Here is a 16,220-nt window from a genome sequence, read left to right on the forward strand (position 1 = left end):
TTAATGACAAAATTTTGGGTGAACTAACCCTTCAATGTAAAATCTGCACAATTTTAAAAACACCTGAAACGCTGTCACACTGGTAAAAATGCTGTTTATTTAGTAGAAAGTTAAGACAAAAGGAAAAAATGAAGTAGCTACTTCTTAGAATTGATATTGATTGTAAGTGTGTGTTTCTGTGTGTGTGTGTGATACAGGTGATGGAGTATGAGAACCGGATCAGAGCTTACTCCACTCCAGACAAGATATTTCGCTACTTTGCCACCCTGAAGATCATCAGTGAGCACGGAGACGCGGAGGTGTACATGACGCCACAGGACTTTGTGCGCTCCATCACACCCAATGAGAAACAGCCAGAGAGTGAGTTTCAATCTTTCTTGACCAGTAAAATTCACAATTGGATATTGTTAATTGGCCACATCAGAAAGGATGTTGAATTGGAATGACAGGAAGAAGAATTTACAGAATTCAAAAGAAATTCAACAGTCAAACAACAGAGAATCTTTTTTATTAATTTACAAAAGTATTGTGACCAGTGAAACACTAAAATTTATTCATGCACACAATGTAAATAAGCTACAACTGGTAAAGCTGTGTGGATGCTAGTGTTGTCAAAAGTACCGACTGTACCAAGTCGGTACTGAAATGTTAAAAAATGTGACGATACCAGCCTTTCCCTTAGCATTTTGAGCACTGTTGAGCAGATTCTTAAACACCTCTGATTGGCCATTGTGTTCACGAGCTCAACAGATATGTCTGTGATTGGCTACAATGATCAAGGCTTCAAAAATATGTTGTAAATGGACATCTTTGACGCTTTTCATGGAGCACAGATACATAGGGCAGCATTTGAAAGCAGGTGTCTATCAGCGGATCCCTGCTGGTATTGTCACATTTTTACTAGGGCTGCACGATTAAGCGCATAATAGACAGAGCCGTAGATCACTGACAAGCCACGCAATATCACGTTCATATCGCAGATGAATCACCTTCGATAATGAACGTGATACTTTACTGATGAAAAGCGCGTGACAATCGCAAGCGATTAATCGTGCAGCCCTAATTTTTACACATTTTGACTTTTGACACTAGTGGATGCTAGGGCTGGGTTGACAGTATGGATTTGTCGTTTTTAATCGATCTTCATTTTGTTGTAGTCCTTAAACAGAGAATTCTTTAAAAGAAAAAATCTCACTTTGCTTTGAACTTTGAGCATCCTAACTTTGCAGATGTTATTTAAGCTCAAACAACAACATTACACACATACTAAAATTAAAAAAGTGAAATCATAATCAGCCACTCCTTTAATGTGGTGCGATAGATCGCTGTATCTGCCTCATTTACAGCTGCAGTGCAGAGCTCACGTGAACCAATCTTCTCTTACGCTTTACTACTAGTTATATCACAAAGTACAGTGAATGTTGAAAGAAACTGTACAACTTACTGAAATGCATCATGTCTCATGTGTTTCAAATGTGTAAAGACGTCAGTAAAACAGCTTGTCAACAATGTCAAGTAAGGTTTCAGTGGATATAAAAAAGTCCCTGTTAAATCAGCTGGGTTTTGTGATGTACAAAATGAAACAACGATAAATCATATAAGAACATTTGAACCTATGCAATGCCACTGAAAACCAAAGGGACACATTTCTGAGAAAACTTAAAATATTCTAACTGCATAAGTGTGCACACCCTTTTATAATTGGGTATGTGGCTGTGTTTAGAATAAACCAATCATCAAGCTTGTGTGAAATAGTACACACCTGTCTTTAGCTGAAGTGATTAACTCCAACTGTTCTTGTAAGATTTTTCTGACTTGGTTGCATGCTACTACAAAAGCGCTTATGGGGCATCAACGGGATCTCACTGTTGAAGTATCGCTCAGGTGAAGGTTATAAAAAAAAAGCATTAGATATACAGTGAAGATTACGGTGGCCGAGAGAGCTCAACGCGCTGCAAATAAAGAAAACATCTTCATCAGTTTGACAACACACGCCCTGCAAACTCCACAACACTTAGAAATAGTGAAACGCGCTGCAAATAAAGAAAACATCTTCATCAGTTTGACAACACATGCGCTGCAAACTCCACAACACTTACAAAAAGAAAAACGCGCTGCAAATAAAGAAAACATCTTCATCAGTTTGACAACACACATGCGCTGCAAACTCCACAACACTTACAAATAGTGAAACGCGCTGCAAATAAAGAAAACATCTTCATCAGTTTGACAACACACATGCGCTGCAAACTCCACAACACTTAGAAATAGTGAAACGCGCTGCAAATAAAGAAAACATCTTCATCAGTTTGACAACACATGCGCTGCAAACTCCACAACACTTACAAATAGTGAAACGCGCTGCAAATAAAGAAAACATCTTCATCAGTTTGACAACACACGCGCTGCAAACTCCACAACACTTAGAAATAGTGAAACGCGCTGCAAATAAAGAAAACATCTTCATCAGTTTGACAACACATGCGCTGCAAACTCCACAACACTTACAAAAAGAAAAACGCGCTGCAAATAAAGAAAACATCTTCATCAGTTTGACAACACATGCGCTGCAAACTCCACAACACTTACAAATAGTGAAACGCGCTGCAAATAAAGAAAACATGTGGAGTTTGCAGCGCGTGTGTTGTCAAACTGATGAAGATGTTTTCTTTATTTGCAGCGCGTTTTTCTTTTTGTAAGTGTTGTGGAGTTTGCAGCGCAAATTAGTTGTCAATGTGTGGAAGATGTTTTATTTATTTGCAGCGCGTTTTTTTTTTGTAAGTGTTGTGGAGTTTGCAGCGCATGTGTTGTCAAACTGATGAAGATGTTTTCTTTATTTGCAGCGCGTTTTTCTTTTTGTAAGTGTTGTGGAGTTTGCAGCGCATGTGTTGTCAAACTGATGAAGATGTTTTCTTTATTTGCAGCGCGTTTCACCATTTGTAAGTGTTGTGGAGTTTGCAGCGCATATGTGTTGTCAAACTGATGAAGATGTTTTCTTTATTTGCAGCGCGTTTTTCTTTTTGTAAGTGTTGTGGAGTTTGCAGCGCATGTGTTGTCAAACTGATGAAGATGTTTTCTTTATTTGCAGCGCGTTTCACCATTTGTAAGTGTTGTGGAGTTTGCAGCGCATGTGTTGTCAAACTGATGAAGATGTTTTCTTTATTTGCAGCGCGTTTCACCATTTGTAAGTGTTGTGGAGTTTGCAGCGCATATGTGTTGTCAAACTGATGAAGATGTTTTCTTTATTTGCAGCGCGTTTTACTTTTTGTAAGTGTTGTGGAGTTTGCAGCGCATGTGTTGTCAAACTGATGAAGATGTTTTCTTTATTTGCAGCGCGTTTCACCATTTGTAAGTGTTGTGGAGTTTGCAGCGCATATGTGTTGTCAAACTGATGAAGATGTTTTCTTTATTTGCAGCGCGTTTCACCATTTGTAAGTGTTGTGGAGTTTGCAGCGCATATGTGTTGTCAAACTGATGAAGATGTTTTCTTTATTTGCAGCGCGTTTCACCATTTGTAAGTGTTGTGGAGTTTGCAGCGCATGTGTTGTCAAACTGATGAAGATGTTTTCTTTATTTGCAGCACGTTTCACTATTTGTAAGTGTTGTGGAGTTTGCAGCGCATGTGTTGTCAAACTGATGAAGATGTTTTCTTTATTTGCAGCGCGTTTCACCATTTGTAAGTGTTGTGGAGTTTGCAGCGCATATGTGTTGTCAAACTGATGAAGATGTTTTCTTTATTTGCAGCGCGTTTCACCATTTGTAAGTGTTGTGGAGTTTGCAGCGCATATGTGTTGTCAAACTGATGAAGATGTTTTCTTTATTTGCAGCGCGTTTTTCTTTTTGTAAGTGTTGTGGAGTTTGCAGCGCATGTGTTGTCAAACTGATGAAGATGTTTTCTTTATTTGCAGCGCGTTTCACCATTTGTAAGTGTTGTGGAGTTTGCAGCGCATGTGTTGTCAAACTGATGAAGATGTTTTCTCATTTGCAGCGCGTTGAGCTCTCTCGGCCACCGTAGAAGATAGTTATCAACAAGTGGAGAAAGTATGGCACAAGTGTGACATTATCAAAACAGGGTGTACCTGCCAATTTGATCTGAAGACAAAGAGAAAAAAGGTGAGGGAGGCTGTCAAGAGGCCTACAGCAACATTAAAGGAGTTGCAGCTCTTTCTGGCAAGTACTGGTTGCTCACTACATGTGACAACTATCCCCTGTATTCTCCATCTGTCTGGAATATGGGGAACGGTGGCAAGACACAAGCCTATGACTGAAAAAACAAAAAAAAAAAAACAAACAAACATCCAAGCCGGGTTAAACTTTGCAAAAGCATAAAAAATGTGTTATGGTCTGATAAGACCAAGATTGAACTTATCAGCCAAAATTGTAAAAGGCATGTTTGATGCCAAAATAACACAGCACATCAGCAAAAGGACACCAAAACCCATGGTAAAGCCTGGTGGTGGCAGCATCATGCCTGCTTTTCTTCAGCTGGAACTGGGAACTTAGTGAAAAGGGAGGGAATCATGAATAGTTCCAAGTACCAGTCGAATATTGGCTCAGAACCTTCTGGTGTCTGCTAGAAGGCTGAACAAGAACTTTCACCTTTCAGCATGACAATGATCCAAAATGCAGATCTGAAAAATTTTTGCAGAAAAAGAGACGAAAAATTATCCCAAGTCACGATGTGCCAAGCTGAAAAAAAAATCAAAGGGTGCTACAAGCAAGTTCAGGGGTGTGCACACTTATGGAATTAGTTATTCCAATTGTTTAATCCACTGTACATTTGCCTCAGGCTATTTAATGTCTATAAACTTATTTAACCAGAAAAAAATTACTCTAGAGAGGAGCATTTTGCTAAAAATATGCACTATATTACATACACTCACTGTCCACTTTATTACGTACACCTGTTCAACTGCTCGTTAATGCAAATCTAATCAGCCAGTCGCATTGCAGCAACTCAGTGCATTTAGGCATGTAGACATGGTCAAGATTATCTGTTGAAGTTCAAGCTGAGCATTAAAATGGGAAAGAAAGGGGATTTAAGTGACTCTATACAACCGAGGCATGAAGCAGATGGGCTACAGTAGCAGAAGAACACACCGGATGCCACTTCTGTCAGCTGTGAACAGCAAACAGAAAATTGTCTCACCAAAATTGGACAGAAGAAGATTGGAAAAATGTTGCTGCGACGTTCAGATTGTAGGGTCAGAATTTTGGCGTAAACAACATGAAAGCATGGATTCATCCTGCCTTGTATCAATGGTTCGAGGGGCTGCTGGTGGTGTAATGCTGTGTGGGCAGTACTCGGAGTGGGCCGGTACGCGCCACACTTCTCTATTTTTACCTTTAGCATACCGCCTTGCATTCCATCACTTTCGACATGTTGCACGTACGGAAGCTCATCGCACCCACCCTTCTTCTGGAACGCATTTTGAACAGAGCATCAGGAGTACCGGCACTTTTATTTTTCCACTTCAAGCACTGTGTGGGATTTTTTTTTTTTTTTTTTTTTTTGGCACACTTTGGGCCCCTCAGTACCAATTGAACATCATTTAAATGCCAAAGCACATCTAAGTGTTGTTGCTGACCATGTCCATCCCTTTATGACCACAGTGTAACCATTTTCTGATGACTACTACCAACAGGATAATGTGCCATCACAAGCACAAAGTTTCTTGAACATGACAATGAGTTCACTATACTCAAATGGCCTCCATAGTCACCAGATCTCAGTGCAATATACAGCATTGGCTGAACAGGAGATTCGCATCATGCATGTGCAACCAATAAATCTGCAGCAACTGCGTGATGCTGTCATGTCAATATGGACTAAAATCTCTGAGGAACATTTCCAGCACCTTGAATCTATGCCACAATGAAATAAGACAGTTCTGAAGGCAAAAGCAGTCCAGCATGAACACTTGCAAGGTGTACCTTAACCTGTTGTCTTAATTATTTAATGTATGTTTGAATAAATCTGTCATGAAAAGTTTTTATTAAAGCCACTGTTTAAATGTTTATATTTCAACACATCATGGGATAAATTTATACAAACCCGATTCCAAAAAAGTTGGGACACTGTACAAATTGTGAATAAAAAGGAATGCAATAATTTACAAATCTCATAAACTTATATTTTATTCCCAATAGAATATAGATAACATATCAAATGTTGAAAGTGAGACATTTTGAAATGTCATGCCAAATATTGGCTCATTTTGGATTTAATGAGAGCTACACATTCCAAAAAAGTTGGGACAGGTAGCAATAAGAGGCCGGAAAAGTTAAATGTACATATAAATAACAGCTGGAGGACCAATTTGCAACTTATTAGGTCAGTTGACAACATGATTGGGTATAAAAAGAGCCTCTCAGAGTGGCAGTGTCTCTCAGAAGTCAAGATGGGCAGAGGATCACCATTTCCCCCAATGCTGTGGCAAAAAATAGTGGAGCAATATCAGAAAGGAGTTTCTCAGAGAAAAATTGCAAAGAGTTTGAAGTTATCATCATCTACAGTGCATAATATCATTCAAAGTTTCAGAGAATCTGGAACAATCTTTGTGCGTAAGGGTCAAGGCCGGAAAACCATACTGGATGCCCGTGATCTTCGGGCCCTTAGACGGCACTGCATCACATACAGGAATGCTACTGTAATGGAAATCAAAACATGGGCTCAGGAATACTTCCAGAAAACATTGTCGGTGAACACAATCCACTGTGCCATTCGCCGTTGCCGGCTAAACTCTATAGGTCAAAAACGAAGCCATATCTAAACATGATCCAGAAGCGCAGGCATTTTCTCTGGGCCAAGGTTAATTTAAAAAGGACTGTGGCAAAGTGGAAAACTGTTCTGTGGTCAGACAAATCAAAATTTGAAGTTCTTTTTGGAAAACTGGGACGCCATGTCATCCGGACAAAAGAGGACAAGGACAACCCAAGTTGTTATCAGTGCTCAGTTCAGAAGCCTGCATCTCTGATGGTATGGGGTTGCATGAGTGCGTGTGGCATGGGCAGCTTACACATCTGGAAAGGCACCATCAATGCTGAAAGGTATATCCAAGTTCTACAACAACATATGCTCCCATCCAGATGTCGTCTCTTTCAGGGAAGAGCTTGCATTTCCAACATGACAATGCCAGACCATATACTGCATCAATTACAACATCATGGATGCATAGAAGGAGGATCTGGGTACTGAAATGGCCAGGCTGCAGTCCAGATCTTTCACCCATAGAAAACATTTGCCGCATCATAAAGAGGAAGACGCGACAAAGAAGACCTAAGACAGTTGAGCAATTAGAAGCCTGTATTAGACAAGAATGGGACAACATTCCTGTTCCTAAACTTGAGCAACTTGTCTCCTCAGTTCCCAGACGTTTGCAGACTGTTATAAAAAGAAGAGGGGATGCCACACAGTGGTAAACATGGCCTTGTCCCAACTATTGAGATGTGTTGATGCCATGAAATTTTAAAATCAACTTATTTTTAAAAATATCAACTCTTTGGTCATTTTTTTGAGTGAGATGCTATTGGTCTCATCAGATTCAATGAACTACGCTAAGCTATGCTAAAAGTGGTACCGCCAGACCCAGAGAACGGCTGAATGGATTCGAAAATGGTAAAACTGAACTGTTTATCTCTAGGGGAGTTGGAAAATGAGCCTATTTTCAAATAAAGTGGAGTGTTCCTTTAAGGCATACACTTGTAAGCGGTTAAAAGATTTCTTTATTAAAAAATTAATTCCATTTTAATTTTGCTTTATTAAATTCAAATTACATTTACAAATACTGTACATCCTGCCTCATTTCAAATTCAGGAGTCTGAAAGACATTCAACTCGATTCTGAATGGCACACAACTCTATCGTGCAAACATAAACACAATACACATCAGTCATGTCGCTTCATGCTGAGCTTAGTTCTGCATCTGTAAATAGCTGTAAGCTTGACACAGTCATAAATACACTAATAGCCACTGGCCTGTGGAATGACTTTCTCGATCATTTCCTGTTCTCTAATCTGAGTCTGTAATGTTTCTCTGTGGGTTGTGAAATGGGGTTACTCTAAGTCATGTGTTTTTGACCTGTCATGTTCTTATTCTAGCAGTGAAAACTATCGCTGTCATGTGAAATTTAAACTGTTGTTACAATTTTAACCCCCAACCTTTGCTACATTCTACTTCAAATATCTATGCCCATCACTCACTGACTTGCCTTCGTCTCATAAACTCAGATATACATTGCTTGCATTGTGCGTTGTGCCCAGTAGTGTCTGAAGGGAACGGCCAAAGCCCTAGATTACTTGGAACTACCGGAATTACCGTTATGAAGCTTATTTATTATTTGCATCCAGTGGGGGTAGGTTCAGCGCAATCTTCTGTGATGTCCCAATCAAAGTTTGGCCTACAGTTTTTCTCCATTCAAGCAGACAGGAGATGTGTGACTGGAAAAACAGCTGCCCTGGGACATTGCCAAGATGGCCACCAAATTAAATGGCTTTGGTTTTATTCATTAGACAGTCAATCAGTCAAATGATTGCATAATATTATCCGCTTTCATATGTTGTTTAATAATGGCTTTTCACATTATTTACATTATCAGATACATCTTGGCGGTAGCATTTTGATGCGGGCTTGAATTTCGCACAACACCCTCCTCATGGGTCATCTTAGGCCCTGTTCCCCATTCCACCCCTCACATGATACCGGAGTCCATAACAGCTGAGCTAGGAAAATAGCTGTTGCGTGTAAAGCGATGGCAAACCGAGCAGAGACTTTTAAAGGAGGGAATGCCACAGTGAAGGCCAAGTCATCGAGTGTATGCGGTGTGAGAGGGTGACATTGCATGGTAAATGAATTAGCACAGTAGAATGAAAGACTCTCTTCCAGAGGTGGAGCTGATGCAAGAGATTTGAACACTGGCCAATAACTGATAGAAGTGCTGATGGCTGCAGATGTGTGTATTTGCATGTGTAAATGCATTTACACTTTGAGTTCACTGCCAAAAGAATATTTTCAGACCAATCTGCATTTTACATAATGATTTGTCATAATAGTAAATGTTAGTGAATTAGATAATGCTCTGTTATGAGGTCACACATTTTTGTGCTCTATGTCTTGGGGCGTTTTCACACCTGCATCGTTTGGAGCGTTTGTTTCAGAACCTGGTGTGATCGTGCTCGGATCCACATCACAATGATCGAATGGTCGTGGTTCGCTTGTGGTGCAAAAGCAATCCGACGGACTAACGAATCAGGCTATATCACAGTATATGATAGGTAATTACTAGGTGTGTAACGGTACACAAACATGATGGTTTGTTATGTATTTCGGTATTGAAGTCACAGTTTGGAAAACTAAACATAATTTTTTTCTTCTTTTTGATTAAAAAGTGGTTTATTGAACAAATTGTGTCTTTTTATATAAATTCAATTTACATGAACATAAGAAAATCTATCTCAGCTAATGCTGTAAACTATATTTCTTTCACATCACTATAATATTTTTACAGTATATACAATCATCAACACTCAAATAATAAAAAAATGCACATAAGGCAGGTTTTGCATTAACTTCTTTAACTTTTCAATTATTTTTCTACTCCTATTCATTTTTTAAATATAATCATTTACACATTTACTGTCATATCTTGTTTTCATGACATATTTATTAATAATTAAGACTTTACTTACAGGTAAAGTAAATATAATGAATATATAAGCTAATATACTGCATATATGTAGTGAAATGCTCCCCTCTAGAGAGTTAATTTCTCTAGTGAACTAACATGCTGTGGACACTAAATGACTTGCCTGAGGTAAATGTAATTGTACGTGACATTATTTTCAAGCTGATTTATTGATGTTTTTCCACAGTTGAAACACTGGTTGGGAGATTACAAATAAACATATCTATGCATAGATTGTCCGTTCTTCTTCTGCTCTTTTTCCTGTTGTGGCGGTTAGTAGCGTTGCATTTCCGCACGTGTCCTCTTCTGAATTGGAGTGTGGATTGCCTGTCACTAACTGTATTTGTCTGACTGACTGCAAGCACTGAACCGTGACGTCCGTATGAATACATGTGTACCAATACACCTTTAGTAATCACACATTGCATTAAAAGCAAGCAATGTATGTTTTTGCTAGTGCCTCTTAAAATGAATCATGGGTTAACCTGGAGCAAAGATTGAGTGAAATGCCTAATTGAAATTTGTTCGGACAAAAATATTTCAGAACAACTGTCCAAAACACACAAAAATACTGACGTTTAGAAGGTGTTTAGTGAGCATCTCAAAGAGATTGTCTTATATTGTATGGTTTAACACTAGAAGTCCCAGAGATTTGTAACCCTCCTTTAGCCAAGTGGATGCTAACTGGCTAGTCTTGTGGCTATCATTAGCATCAATTCATGTGTAAATATGGTCATTACCTGAGCAATCTGCAGGGGGGTTGGGGGTGTGTCTGTGAATGGTTGCTGGTGGCTTGTTTGTATGTGTGGGGGAGGGAGGGCTGCTAAAAGCAGAGAACTTGATTGACCATGGGCCGGTTTCAGAAAGGAGGTTAAGTGAAAACTCTGAGTATGTTAACCCTGAAATGAGGGAGTGCAAGTGATGTTTAAAAAGTTAACTCACTCATTCACACTGCAAAAATGCTTTTCATACTAAGTATTTTTTATCCTATTTCAAGTAAATAAAAAAAAAAAAATCTTAAATCAAGATGGATTTTCTATATGAGAAAATTATATATGATATTTAGTCTTGTTTCCTGGGGGGATCTAAATTAAGTGCATTTTACTTTAGTAAAATTATCAATATCTGCCAGTGTGGTAATAAAAATAATCTTAATGCAAACGGAAAGTGTTGGAGTGTCTACCCAGGTGAAAAAAAGTGCAGTAAAATACACTTTATTTTAGTACACTTTTACACTTCCATAATGTACAGTGCTCTATTTCCATGCACTTATTTTGTACTTAATATACTAAAAGCTCTTCTTTAGTACTTCTTAAGATAATCTTAAGAACATCTAAGTGTACTCAACTGTGCTATTTTGAGACACCATGAATTTGAACTAAAATGTGCTTTTAACATACTATCTCTGTATAGAAAAATGTATTTAGTTACCACTTGTAGTACACTTGAACCCATCTTTCAAACACTTTTAAAAATGGACTTATGAAGTAATATCAAATATAAGATTAATATATAATGGATATATACAAAATGTATTTATAATATATTGCCAGGCAGTGCCAGGATTGTGAGTGATTGCTGGAATGTACTCACTCACTTTTTAATATTTTTTGTAAATATGTGTACAAATGGTTGGTTTCTTTATTTTATTTTGTACTATTTTTATCAATAGATCTCAGCAACAAAGGAAAAAAAAACATGTGTGTTGATTTCTCCCTAAGATGGCAAAGTGAAACAAGTTTCCTTAACGTGGCTCAGCATGGCCCCACATTGTTTACATAACAAAAGCAACTGTTCACAGCTGATTAAGGATATTAGCCTAAAGACTTCCAGCCATTCGGCTGTCCTGCGGGTTTTATAGGTAGAAAAGCCAAATGGCTGCTCTCTGGGACTTCTAGTGTTAATCCTGATGGATGACCGCTATTAGCGCAATCCCAAAAAAAAAAAAACAGGTGCACTTTGACCAATGAGAGGACAGTTTACTCTCATGTGACTTGTATTAACACTTTTTTTGTCAGTTGAGAAATGTTGCTTTGTGAAAGCAAAACAAACCAAGAAGAAATTGCAACATTGTAACAATTTAATCTCTGTTTTAGAACAAAGCAAACAATCTACAGGTCTGAAAATGCCCATAATGTGATTTGCACAATTTGGACATGCTCCTGTTACAACATGCTGCTTTGGTCCTGGAACAGCAGAACGGCATTCCTGTTCCAGCATTCCTACACAAGCTCATGTTGTTCCAAACCTGCATGATGTATGTATGTTTGTAGTGACAATATCTGCTCCAAAATTGAGCAATAAAGCAGCATAAAAGTAGTCTATATTTCTCAAGTTTTCTGAAGTCATATTATGGTCTTGAATGAGGAACAGGTCACAGATGTCATTTCTCAATGACTTCCTGCTCATGTTGTCTGGATGGATTAGTTAAATGCAGTTCATACATACAATGACTTAAATACACGGCATCTCTGATGAGCATGTTTTAATTACTGAATTAAAGTTCTGAAATGAAAGGAGGGTACAGCTAGAGTAGAGTTGGCATAATTATTATTATTTCTTAAATTATATTTTTATAAAGATTTCTTAGAAAAATATGTAATGAATACATTTAATTTGTTTATTAATTGATTGATTATTAATTAATCATTCATGAAATAATACTTGTTACATTAAAAATAAATTGACATTTATTGAAAATTAAGATGCATACCTCATGCATTCAAGGTGTAAGGAAATGTATTATTTGTTACTTGATGGTTACACAACTTGACATTTTAGTCTTAGTCTAGTCTTTAGTGGCTTAAACATTTTTAATACCATATGTACTCAACATACAAAGATTACATTTCTAAGAACTTGGCACATTTAAACAAATTATAATTCGCTGCAGCTCTTAAATTTTATTCTCTGTTCCATAATTTTGACTTCTTTCTTTTTTCTTTTTTTTTTTTAAATTGGCATTTATTTGCAAGACAGTAGAGGGCATAACCCTTACCTGGATCTCAGCAAACCAAAGGAAGTGCACTTCCTTATGTGCCACGGCCTTTACAGCTTGTGAGCTTCTGTAATGTAATGCATTCAGATGCGCTTTAATCACAAGGCTGTCAGTAAGACCATGCAAAGAAAAATGGCCGTTATTAAAGCAAAGTGGATATTAAATTTGCACTTTAAGGACAAGTTTTACAGCAGTCACTAAATGAAAGTATGCTTGGAAGCAGTGGCTGTATCTTCCTCTTTATCTTTTGTTGGACTCAAAATGATGGCAGTGACCAGCTCTATGTCCACAGCCCACTTCAGCAGTCCTCTGAGGCCCACGACACACCTCCACATCTTTTTAATCTCTTTCTCCTGCTCTCTTTTTGTCCAGCTCCTTATTTCTTTTACTTTTATTTTAAGCATTGCTTTACCTTGTGGTGGGCGGTATGATCAAAATCTCACCCAGACACTTTATCAGTAATTTATCACAGTAACAGCATATCACAGTATAGTTATTTTTGCTGCATTTATATATAAATAGCCATATTTTTGTATAATACACTGAATTAAACACATTACTAATAGAAGGCTCTTACTTTCTTCTTCTTCTTCTTCTTATTATTATTACTAATTTCATTTAATTAGATATTTCATTTCTTAAACAGAAACTTGACATCAAAACACTTTCAAATTATATAATTTGAGTTAAAAAACAAGTCAAAAATTAAAACAAATATTATAAAACAGATTAATTTCTGAGACTACTTCTGATTAGTTGAGCTATGTTGGAAGCCATTGTAAAATAGCCATATACACACACGTACTACACATTACTACACATTAATTGAAGTCTATAGAGCATTCCAAATGTTTGAGACCACTATTTTTTTCTAAATTAATGTGAAATTTGTCATTACAAATTAAATTATAACAATTTGATTGAAAGGTTTAAAAAACAACAACAACAAAAATGTATTTGGTTTTAATGAATTTGGATGGCAAAAAAAAAAAAAAAAAACTTAATTACTAAAAACTGACTTGTTCATGGACATGTCCTGATCATCATTCTCACATGCAAGTAACACAGTCCTGCCAGCTGTGCTAATATATCAAGCATAAAAAAAAACGCTTTTTTTTTTTTTCCTTACATTTACATTTATTCGTTGGGCAGATGCCTTTATCCAAAGGACTTTTATGTCTTTCAAGAGTTTGTTCACACTCACATTCACTGGGAATCCCTATTTGACTATATCATAATTTGATTACGGTAAACACAGTAATGTTGAGAAGTATTATTACAATTTAAAAGAACTGTTTTTTATATGAGCATACGTTAAAATGTAGTTTATGTCAGAGCTCCGACATGTAACATGATTTCACTTCAGGAGGCCCGAGTTTGAGTTTTTTCCCGATCCTGTCCCCCTCTGTCTCCTACTTTACCTCCTGTTTACTTTATACAATCCCAGTTTATCTGTTATGGCAAAGCTGAATTTTCAGCAGCCATTACTCCTGTCTTCAGTGTCACATGATCCTTCAGAAATCATCACTGTTGAAAATTGTTTTCTTATACACTACCGTTTAAAAGTTCAGAAATAATTAATCCATTAGTTTGATGAAATTTATAATATTACAAAAGATTAAATGCTGTTCTTTTGAAATTTCTCATGCATTCTTTGGGAATCAAACCCATGACCTTGACATTGCAGGTGCCATGATCTACAGGAATGCTGAAACAGTAGAAATTCTCTAGACATTTTGCATTCCCTCCCTGCGTGATTTTGAATGTCGGTGTAAAAGAATGGCTAAAATAGAGTGAGAAAATGCCACAAATTAGTATGAAACGCTTGGACGGCCATTCATCCGCTCCTCTCAGCCAAATGCCCTGTGTCTGTAATTACAAAGAACAGTTTCGCCAGCTTTTAGTTTAGTGCCTCGTTGGGTCCAGACAAAGTGTTTTCTTTCTTTTTGTCTTTGTTATCCTGACACAGCTCCCCCATGTAAACATAGCAAATAAATAATTGTTTGATGGAAGAGTTCTTGAATTATGGGTGGCACCCATCATGATGAAGTCTGTATATTCGCTGAGCCCTTTTGCCATTTATGATATACATGAAGGTTTGATGTATTCATAGCAGAGACCTTCTGACATTCAGACTTTAATGTGCTTCACAGGGAAATGCTGACTGTTTGATTAAAGCACCGAGATTCCGTTAGCTGCCATTTGTCTGGTGTACAATACACCTGAACAAGCTATTCTGTCATTCAGAAAGTCATCTCTTGCTGTAAAGTGTTTCTTTCTCTTTTTACAGTTTTGGGTGGGATGTCAGGAGACCCACGGCATGCCAGGGCAGTGTGTGATGTCATTTAAGTTAGTTTAAAGAGTTGGGCTTTTCTTTAGGGAGAGAAGAGTGGTTGTAAAGAGAGGGAGTGTGGAAGTGAACATAAAATTCATTATTCATCTTGCTGCGAGGAAAGCTGTTCCATAATTCATCCTGTTTCAGCAGCAGAATTAGAAAGATACGCTCAGCTCAAAGACTGTCCGGGCCTCAAACAGGGGTTAGGCCCGGTTTTTCAGTCGTAATCTCTCTCGTGACCTCACCTGTCACTCAAATGTTTTATGTAAAGAGGATGCAGCTGCAGAGACCCCCACCTTCACTAACTAGGGTTGAACAGCTAGTGATGGAGTTATGATCAATATCTTTGGTATGAGCAATTTTATATGATATGATGCCTGTTTTTGCATAACCCGTGATTTAAATACTTATTTAAATGCCAGATAAAAGGTATGTTTTAAAGTACTTTTTAATCTTGTGATTATTTATTCATTTTACTTGGAACTTGACGCAAACCAAAGGATATGATTATTCATAATGAATGAATTGATATCTACCATATTTATATAAAATATATATGATAAATTTATATAAATACAATGTACACTACCATGCAGTTCGGGCATAGTACAATTTTATTTTATTTTTTTGAAAAACAAATACTTTTATTCATCAGGGATGTATTAAATTGATCAAAGTGACAGTAGTACATTAATAAAGTTAAAAAAATTCAAATAAATGCTGATGTACTTAGCTGTGTATGCATCAAAAAATCCTGAATAAAGTATATCATGCTTTCAAAAATGAATAAAATAAAATATTAGGCAGCACAACTCTTTCAGCATGGAAAATAACAATAAATGTTACCACATTGACATTGAAGACTGAAGTAATGATAAGCAACTTTTTAATCAATGGAATAAATTACATTTTATTAATACAGAAAATCGGTGATTTTAAACTGTAATAATATTCCACAATATTACTGTTTTTACTGTATTTTTGATCAAATGAATGCATCCTGGGTGAGCAGAAGAGACTTCTATTCCATAGAACTGTAAATGTATTACTTTAAACACAATCTTTTACTTGTGTTTGTCATTTATTTTCTGTGGTAATCAATCTTAGCTTGTATTGAACCCAGAAGTTCCTTTAATGGATTATACAGTGGATGAAATCTTGGCTCATGAACCCATAACAGACTCTGTCCCGTTCGACTCAGTT

General features: G+C 37.1%; 1 protein-coding gene across 1 annotated transcript in view; it reads left to right on the plus strand.

Annotated features, from left to right (window-relative positions):
- Positions 1 to 16,220, plus strand: part of micu1 (mitochondrial calcium uptake 1) — a 103,970-nt gene that overhangs the window by 40,731 nt on the left and 47,019 nt on the right. The window contains exon 4 of the mRNA XM_067386718.1: positions 198 to 360. Coding sequence (XP_067242819.1) covers positions 198 to 360 — 163 coding nt within the window. The remainder of the gene's footprint in view (positions 1 to 197; positions 361 to 16,220) is intronic.

This window comes from Chanodichthys erythropterus, chromosome 5, assembly GCF_024489055.1.
Source record: "Chanodichthys erythropterus isolate Z2021 chromosome 5, ASM2448905v1, whole genome shotgun sequence".
Taxonomy (NCBI): Eukaryota; Metazoa; Chordata; class Actinopteri; order Cypriniformes; family Xenocyprididae; genus Chanodichthys; species Chanodichthys erythropterus.